This window comes from Mandrillus leucophaeus, unplaced genomic scaffold, assembly GCF_000951045.1.
Source record: "Mandrillus leucophaeus isolate KB7577 unplaced genomic scaffold, Mleu.le_1.0 Scaffold4, whole genome shotgun sequence".
Lineage (NCBI taxonomy): Eukaryota > Metazoa > Chordata > Mammalia > Primates > Cercopithecidae > Mandrillus > Mandrillus leucophaeus.
In genome coordinates, this window is record NW_012104253.1 from 13135579 (window position 1) to 13145549 (window position 9971).

Below are 9971 nucleotides of genomic sequence, written 5' to 3' on the forward strand. Positions count from 1 at the left end.
TGGTCTGCCCGCCTCGGCCTCCCAAAGTGCTGGGATTACAGGCGTGAGCCACTGCGCCTGACTGCCTCACCTTGAATTTTTTAATTGAATTGAACCTTATAAACTAGTCTTCAGAATGACTAAACAGGTTAAATGTTTTAGCATTTAAATGTCAAATAGAGAAATAAAACTGACTTTTGAAAAAAAGAAAGATGTTTAATTTCAAATATATGAACCAAACTTCCAAATTTCTTCCATCAGTAAGAGTAACTAACTGTCTGAACTTAGTTATTATTACTGTGTCAAGTTAAATGATTGTACTTACTTTCCTTTACAGATTTGGATAAGTGAAGACAGTAATAACATTGAAGCAGTGAACCAGTGGAAAGAGACAGTAATAAATCCAGAAAAGGTTGTTATCAAGTGGCACAAATTAAATCCATCTTGAAGACTTCACACATTAATTTGGTGAAGAATTTGACATTCTTTTAGAAGACTTATGATTTCAATTTGCTACCAATGAGAAGAGACAAATCAATAAATTTGTCAATTTATGGGGGCTATAATTACAGTATATATTGTATCTGACAGAAAATTTGATAAGAAAATATAATGAATTTTATCAGATATCCAAAGTAAAGGAAATGTTTTAAAACTGTGCAACAAGACACAGATAGTAAAATCAAAGGATAGTATTAAGATGACTAAATAAATTACAAAGTCTATGAGAATATCAACCACTGATAGTTCTTTCTATATTATGTTTTTGCTTTTGTATTTTAAGCTTTACTTAGATATTCAAAACCTGGTATAGCAAGTCTTTTAGTACTATTGATATTTAGAAGACTTTAACATTACTTCAGTGCTAGACATTATTGATTGGGTCTTGGCTCCACTGTTTACCTCTTGCTATATATTTTCTCCTGGTAAAAATGAATTGAACCATTTCAACTATTTTCTATATTGGGGGAAAGTTTATGCCCTGTGTTTTATAATTTTTTACCCATAAGACATCACATTACCACTTTGTAAGCTACTTATCTCCAAGAAACTTCAGAAATAGAAAACTACATTTTGGCAGGAATAATTGAAAACACCAGAAGGTTGAAGTTTAATTGGAAACCCAGAATATACATACTTTGCTGTTTTCTTCCCTCAAATATTTTACTATTTGTTTTATTTGGAGTAAAAGTAAGAGTATCATCCATATGGTCCATCCTAATTCACAGAATTAAATGAGCTTAAATAGCAAATTCAGTATTTTATGATAATCAGTTCTTCGTTTTTAGTTTTTAAAATTTAGATTATTCTGTAATTTACAATGTTTGAGTATTTTCCCTTTTTTTTTTTTTTTATTTATAACCATACCTGATTATACTGTGTAACAAATAAGTATTTTCTATTGTAGTTTTCTTTCCAGTACTTTAATTAGAACTCAGTATTTGGAAATAATTTCAGTTTAATTGACCATAAGAAGTGTGGCCAAAAGAACAGCTTTTTGAAGGGGCAGATGACATTATACCTGATTTTAGAAAATCTCACTTTATTTTTGCTAATAAGTAGACCAAGTGCTCTGTGTTCTCAGTCTTCCCTTCCCCCCCGCCACATTCTTACTTTGTCACACACATGCAGAGATAGATGGTGATATTTTAGGCCAGAAGTATGCCTTGCTATAACCTAAGCATGCCTTGTTTATTCCAGCTCCTATGTTCTATGTATATCATTAACATTTTCCCAAATAAACATTTAATTCTCCTTTCCCTAGGTGCCATCTCCTCAAGCTACAAAATATCCATATCTTATATCCCCTTTGCTTCTACTGCCCTGATTTTGTGGTACCAGTACTCTCTGCCACTGAACATTTTGAAATACTTTTGTTTTAGATTTGTAAAAAATGACGTATAGGTCAATACTGACATGGACTTTTAAGATAAATCACCTGTGTGATACTATTTTGAATCTGAGACAAATACAAATTTTAAAAATTGTTTTTAAAAATAGACTTTTTTTTAGAGCAGTTGTAGGTTAACAGAAAAATTGAGAGGAAGATAGAGTTTCCTTTCTCCCCCAACAAAGCCCTCAACAGCCTCCCACGCTATCAGTATCCTGCACCACAATGGTACATTGTTAGAATCGGTGAACCTACTCTCAAATATCATTATCATCCAAAGTTCATGGTTTACATTAGGGTTCCCTCTTGGTGTTATACATTCTATAGGTTTTGATAAATGTATGATGATATGTATCCATCATTATAATATAGAGTAGTTTCACTGCCCTATACATCCTCTGCAAATGCAACTATTTTGATGGGTACCAAAGAAGTAAATGTATTACTGGCTTTCAGATAATAAATAACAGGCTTTATTGTTTATTTTAAAAGCTACAATTTGTTTTAGCTGGTTTCTCTGTTCTATTAATGCTTTCAATTTCCAAATTTAATATACGTAGTCATGCATTTAACTCAATATTTAATTATTTTATTTATTTAATTTTCTATATTCCTTTTTTTTTTTTTTTTTGAGATGGAGTCTTGCTCTGTTGCCCAGTCTGGAGTGCAGTGGCGTAATCTCGGCTCACTGCAAGCTCTGCCTTCCAGGTTCATGCCATTCTCCTGCCTCAGCCTCCCAAGTAGCTGGGACTACAGGCACCCGCCACCACGCTGGGCTATTTTTTTGTATTTTTAGTAGAGACGGGGTTTCACCATGGTCTCCATCTCCTGACCTCATGAAGTGCCTGCCTCGGCCTCCCAAAGTGCTGGGATTACAGGCATGAGCCACTGCGCCTGGCCTATATTCTTACAACATATGTATATGTGTAATTTAAGGGAAAGCTATGACTTCTTGGTTTCTTAGAGTCCTAGGTAAATCAAACAGTAAGAAGAAACCTTTTCATTTAAACGACCTTTCAAGTAGAGAAGTATTGATGCAACTAAGATCCTAAATGTTTTAATTAGTGTTTACTTAAGCCTTTTTCAGGTGAGGAGGTACTAACACTGGTTATTTCCTTGAAGCTTTATGTGGATCTGTAAATAGAAATCCTATCTCCTGCTAATAGGTGCACGTATTGTGAGAAAAACATTAGGAGCTGGTAGTAAAAAATGAGATTCTATGCCAAAATAACTTCTCTTCGTATTTGCCTAGGCATTTCTTGACCTTTACCCACTTACAGCAAGGAGAAGGGAATCATAATGATGCCACGTGACCAAAAGAAACCACAGAAGGGTTCTCATTGATAGCTGATAGCTCCCACAGTGCTGATTCGTAACAGTGGATTTACTTGTAAGCTTTCAGATCAACACAAATAGCTGCAGCCCGGGTTAAAATATAACATCTGTATTTGGCTTTTTTTTTGCATGATTTTTAAAAGCAGTGCTTCTATGGAAATGGCCTCTGAAGTATATCAGTTTCATCTCTTACCAAGACTGTTAAAAAGAAACTAGTGGGATTTTGAACAAGTTCTGTAATTGTGGTCTGAAAAGAACCTAAACTGAAGTTCTGTTTAAATATAGTTATATGAATTTCTCTGATACTAATGTACTCAACAACCAGGTGGAAATTATATCTCCTAGTAACATTTTTTATTTTTGTTTAATCAAATATTTGCTTATAAAGGATTTCAGAAATTTGTAATAAATGTCAGCTTTTGATATCATGGCAGTAATCGACATTTCAAAAATATATATTTCCTTTCTGTGGTTGGTTGGGTGTAATGGGGAAAGTACCTGATAAAATGTCAGAGGGCACTTTCTAATGTCTTGGTACATAAGCTATAATTTTTATTCAAAATTAAATTTCAAATGTTTGCAGTTTTGGCTAAAACATTGAGTTGAAAGAATTATGAAAAGTGGGCCCATATGAAGTACCATGTTCATTTTGAAATATAGATTTAAGATTTAGAAATATATTAAAAGAGTTAATGGAACCTCCTAAATTGGATTTTATTTTGTGGGTGAAGAATTGTAGGAAGATGAATGTGGCCTGCGTTTTTAGTAATCTCCTAGTGGATTTTTTTTAACTTAGTACTTTTTTATTTTTAAGTTTTTTAATCTATAAAAAATGTGATTCCTATAAACAATGATTACAATAAATCATTATATTAAACTGTAGGACTCTGATAATGGCAGTAGATGTCTAGAAAGAAAGTTCCGGGCTGGGCACAGTGGCTCTCGCCTATAATCCCAGCACTTTGGGAGGCCGAGGTGGGCAGATCACAAGGTCAGGAAATCGAGATCATCCTGGCTAACATGGTGAAACCCTGTCTCTACTAAAAATTAGCCAGGCGTGGTGGCGGGCGCCTGTAGTCCCAGCTACTCGGGAGGCTGATGCAGGAGAATGGTGTGAACCCGGGAGGCGGAGCTTGCAGTGAGCTGAGATCGTGCCACTGCACCCCCAGCCTGGGGGACAGAGCGAGACTCTTATCCGAAAAAAAAGAAAGAACGGTTTGTATGTCTTTTCAAAGGATAGAAAGCTATCTGATTCTATGCCAAACTAAACCACCAAATGAGAATATGAATTTTAAATGGTGATGATGTTTATTCAGTATTGATTTTCATATTCTGTGCTGTGGGATTTGGTTCTGGGTCACTTTCTTTTTTTTTTTTTTTTTTTTTTGAGACGGAGTCTCACTCTGTCGCCCAGGCTGGAGTGCAGTGGCACGATCTTGGCTCACTGCAACCTCCGCTCCCAGGTTAAAGCAATTCTCATGCCTCAGTCTCCTGAGTAGCTGGGATTACAGGCACTCACCACCATGCCTGGCTAATTTTTTCTTTTTTTTCCTTTTTTTTTTTTTTTTAGTAGAGACAGGATTTTGCCATGTTTGTCAGGCTGGCCTTGAACTCTTCACCTCAGGTGATCCACCTGCCTCGGCCTCCCAAAGTGCTTGGATTGCAGGCGTGAGCCACTGCTCTGCCTTTAGTTTCTGAGGCAGTAGGATGATAAAAATGTCTGCCCTTCATGATAGGATACTTATTTTAGCAGAAATAAATTTGGTTGACTGTGGTTTAAAATTGTCTTTTAATTTCTGCGTCTTTCGTCTTTCTTGATTATATAATCTATGAAGTCAATCTTGAAACCACATTTTTTAATGAGCCATTTTATGTGATATATTTAATAATGCAAAAAAATCTAGTACTTCACACAAAGAACCATGCTTTGTGCTTTCAGGGATACAAGAATGAATAAGCCGTCATTGTTTACACTGAGATTTTATATTTAGGTAGGTACATGAAACAATATAAAGCAAGATTCTAGGAGAAAGCAGGATTGAAGGTGTGAACAAAATGTTTTAGAGGCTCAAATAAAGAATTTAATGCACCTGAAGGTATTAGGAAAGGTTTGGTAGGTCCCTGACCTGAAACACACAAAACCAAGCACTGCTGTTCATGATCACTAACTCTGCCTCCCTAGCCATCTTACTTCATTTGTGTTGTCAGCTGACTCACCGTGAAAAAGTATATACTTTCTTTCACTCTCTTCTAACCTTTAGCCCACCTGCTGCTTTCTTTGCTCTTAGTAGAAGATCTTATGTCATGATTCGCAAAGAAAATAATGTCGGGTTTTCCTCCAACTTCCTACCACCATATCCACAAACCTGTTTTTACCCATATCCATCCTTTTCCCCCATTATGTTAGAAAGCCAGTGCTTCCTCGTGACTTCTGAATCCAGTCCTTTCTGCTTTCTCTGGGATTTCATTCCATTTGTTATGCCCATTCTCCCCTATTTTTGAGCCATTCCCACTCACTCTACTGGATTCTTTGTTTCATCTTTGAAACCTCTGGTGTGTGGCTGTCTCATATTGGTTGGTGATGTGTTTGATGCAAAGAACCCTACAGATACAGTTTTGGGGGTTAGGTTTTTGTGTTGATGAAGGAACCTATGTAAACTTCAAAGGACTGAATGTTTATGTCCCCCCAAAATTCGTATGTTGAAATGCTAACCCCCAAGATGATAGTATTAGGAGGTGGGACCTTTGGGAAAAGATTAAGTCATTAAGGCATTAGTAATTAGGCTGTTAAGGGATTAGTGCCCTTATAAAAAAGACCCAAAGAAAACCCTCGCCCCTTCTACCGGCTAAGGTTACAGTGAACAGATGACTTTCTATGAGGAAGCAAGCCTTTACCCAAAACCAAATCTGCCGGCATCTTGATATTAGACTTCCCAACATCCAGAACTGTGAGGAATAAATGTTCATTGTAAGCTACCCAGTTCATGGTATTTTGTTATATCAGCCTGAATAGACTAAGAAACATTACATAAAGCAGGAGCCAATGCAGCATGCTCCCCTTAGAGGTGTGTCTTCCCAGGTTCCCAAAGCTTTTCCTGGGTCGGACCGCTATGGGTGAGTCTACGCATAGCCAGTGAAGATTCTCCTGGGCACCAGAAGCTCTTTTTCATTGTCACAGGAGTTTCTTTCCTCACTTTCCTTCTTCCACCTGACTATTCCCAAGCATAGCCTTCATGTCTGCTTGCTCAACAAGTGTTAGTAACTGGTAGTCTACAATCCCAACAAATTCTTGAGTAATTATTGGAATTTAAGTATAACTAACTCAATGAATAGGAAGGTTGGTTTCTCAGCATAGCATCCGTTAGGTCACCTTTCTCTGTGGTTTCTTCTTAAAAAATATTCCTAGACCTCCTCTCCTGTTCTAGATTCTGCCTTATCTGTTCTCCCCTTTATAGATAATTTTTTTTTTCTTTTTTTTTTTTTTTTTTTTTTGAGACCGAGTCTGGCTCTGTCGCCCAGGCTGGAGTGCAGTGGCGCGATCTCTGCTCACTGCAAGCTCCGCCACCTGCCGGGTTCACGCCATTCTCCTGCCTCAGCCTCCCTAGAAGCTGGGACTACAGGCGCCCGCCAGCACGCCCGGCTAATTTTTTTGTATTTTTAGTAGAGACGGGGCTTCACCGTGTTCGCCAGGATGGTCTCGATCTCCTGACCTTGTGATCCACCCACCTCGGCCTCCCAAAGTGCTGGGATTACAGGCGTGGGCCACCACGCCCGGCCTATAGATAATTTCTAACCGCTCTGTCCTTAATCCATTCTCTTCAATCTTCCATCCTAACCACTCCACCAGAGTTCATGTTAAAGTCTTAATAAATGCTTTTCAGCTATTTTTTCCCTTTATTCTCATCAACTTTATTAACAATAGCTTTCTGTCTCTCTCTCTCTATCTATCTGCCTCTCTCCTTGAAACCATCTCTCCCTCTGACTTTCATGTCATTATGCTCTGCTTATTTTTTTAAACACCTTCCTAGTCTATTCTTTTCTTTCTTCTCTGTTTGGCTCATCTTCATGCACTTGACTTTAAAAAGTAGAAGGTCTTTAGGACTCAGTCCTAGGCCATCTTTTCTTGTCATTCCACACTGTTGTCCTGGGCAACCTCATTTGTTTCCATGACTTGAAATGCTATCTACTGTCTAAAGGCTGTCAAATTTACATCTCTACCCAAATCTTGCTGTGAGTTCCACTGTCATATAGCTAATGTGGACATCTTTTCTTGAATGTGTTCTAAGTCAAACTTTTGATTTCCCGTTCCTACCACAAGTGTGATCTTCACTTTTCCCCATCTGAGTAAAAGGCACTATCATTCACCTAGCTGGTCTTCCCAGAAAACCTATTCATTGAGTTAATTACACTTAAATTCTAATAATTATTTAGGAATTTGTTGGAATCATTTTCTACCAGTTACTAACACATGTAAATGGAAAAACTATTTCTCTTTCTGTATTCTGGATGTGCAGGGGGAAGAATTAAAAGAAGAAAAACTGTTTCTCTATTCTTACAATACTTCTGACACTAAGTGTGTGGGCTTTTCCCACCAAGCAATTCTTTAATTCCCTGTGGACACCAACTGGGTGTTGTGTAATTTACCTTAATTCCAACACTACCCAGAATTAGCACAGATCCCACAGGTTAAAGTCTCAGTTCCACAGACTGCCCCCCACTTCCTATGCCAATCGTAAGTAGCAGGTCTCCAGGCTACCCACAACTTTGGTCTGACTTGACTACAAATTGGAGGTTCTCATGACACTTCAGGTTTGGTAATTTGCTAAAATTGCTCACAGAACTCAGGGAAACAGTTTATGTACGTGTCAGTTTTTTATAAAGGATTCAAGTCAGGAACAGCCAAATGGAAGAGATGCATGGGCAAGCCAGCGGGGAGGGATGTGGAACTTCCCTGCCCGCTCGGGGAGTGCCACCTTGCAGGCTCTTCGATGTGTTTATCAACAATAAGCCCTCTGGACTTCATTTAGGATTTTTATGAAGACGTCATTACATAGACATGGTTGATTAAATAATTAGCCATTGGTGGAACTCAATCTCTACCTACTCTCTCTTCCCTAGAGGCTGAGGGGGCTTGGGAGATGGACCTGAACATTCCAACCCTCTAACTATATTTTTGTTTTCCTGGCAACAAGACCCCTATTCTTAGCGGCTTTCCAAAAGTCACCTCATTAACATAAACTGGGATGTGGTTGAAAGGGGCTTGTTAGGAATGACACAAGATGCTACTTTAAACTTCATTACTCTGGAGCTATTTCAGGAGCCAGGGACAAAAACCAAATATGAGAAAAGATACCTCATCACACTTACTGCTTAGGAAATTCCAAGCATCTTAGGTGTGTTGATGGTACAGTGGTGAGCATAGCTGCCTTCTAAGGGTTTTAGGAGCTCTGTGCCAGGAGTCAACGACAGAGACCACATCTATATTATATCAGTATCACACCTTGGAACTCTTATCTCCCATACTCAGTCACCCTGTTCTGAAATATATATCCTAAATAGATCTTGAATGCACCCACTTCTCCATCTCCACTGAAACTTCTCTAATCAAAGGCAGTATCATCTCCCACCTGTAGTATTGTACTTTCCTTATAATCTGATTGTCACACCTTGGTTCTCAGTGCTCTTAGTATGAAGTCCAAAGTCCTTAACACAGCCTACAAGGCCCTTGTTGGGGATGACAGACTTTTCCTCTACCCTCTTATATTCAATGAATGGGGGCCTGTTAATCAAACTAACAAATGACAGGTTAACAGGAGAAAAGGCACAATTTTTATTAATGTTTACATGCGTGAATATTCACAGAAAAGTGAAACTCAAAGAGGTAAGTAGACTAGGAGTTTATGTATCTTTTTAATAAAGGAAAGGAGGTTTGGACTTTAAGAGATAAATTGTGGGGAAGTGACTAAGAAATACATGGGGGAACTAATAGAGGATAAGGGTTATTTTAGTTAGGTCTGTTTGTGCAAACTCATCTCAGTGTTGACTCTCCATCTCCAGTGATAAATCACTCCTCTTCCTGGTCCACGGAGTACAGAGGACACCTTCACAAAGTGTAATTTATGCCCTGCTTTTAGGCAGTTAAGGGGACAGCAAAGAACTCTTCCTACATCTATTGATTCTCAGTTGCTTTCAGCTCAAAATCTTTATGCCAAAGTGGCATACTTTGGGGTGACATATCCTGATCCCCTTTCTCCTGTTGTGTTGTAAGGAATAATTGTGTTACTTAAAATGGGTTGGGTTTTTTGTTTTGTTTGATTTTTTGATGATCGGTCAGATGCAGACGTGTAATAACACCATGGAGAGGCATGTGAAAATGAAGGAGATTTATTATACTGACAAGCCCTGGAAGAGGGAGGCATGGCATGCCATGCAGGGGGTATGTGGGAGGAACTCTCAGGGAGTGAGCTCAACCAAGCAGATGGGGAGCAGAGAGAGGGTCAGGGGAAGGACCTGTGACAAGGGCCTTTGTTGGTGGTCAGGATACAGTATATAAGCAAAAAGCATGAGAGTGTTTCATTGGAGTGTTTGAATGTCATTAGGTCACAGTCAGAATAGCAAAAATGGGAACTTGTGACAGGAACCAGCCTTCTCACACTGGTGCACCTGATTGCCCAGACAGAGTGTTCATAGCCTGTTCGTGGGAATCTTGAGGCATCAAGAAAATAGGAAGTTTTAAAAATTTACAATATCCCTGTATCATCTGAGC

At 38.4% G+C, this 9971-nt stretch overlaps 1 protein-coding gene and 1 long non-coding RNA gene across 4 annotated transcripts in view; one reads left to right on the top strand and one right to left on the bottom strand.

Annotated features, from left to right (window-relative positions):
* TC2N (tandem C2 domains, nuclear) overlaps nt 1-2365 on the top strand; it is a 57408-nt gene extending 55043 nt beyond the window's left edge. For all 3 annotated transcript variants that reach the window (XM_011991780.1, XM_011991779.1, XM_011991781.1), the window contains one exon: nt 317-2365. In XM_011991780.1, the coding sequence (XP_011847170.1) occupies nt 317-427 (111 nt within the window). In that variant the 3' untranslated portion in view covers nt 428-2365. The remainder of the gene's footprint in view (nt 1-316) is intronic.
* LOC105547962 lies at nt 1983-3672 on the bottom strand. Its single transcript, XR_001007318.1, has 2 exons — nt 2770-3672; nt 1983-2475 (listed from the first exon to the last, which is right to left on the bottom strand). It is a non-coding gene; the product is annotated as an uncharacterized LOC105547962 (long non-coding RNA).
* Nucleotides 3673-9971: the final 6299 nt, after the last annotated feature.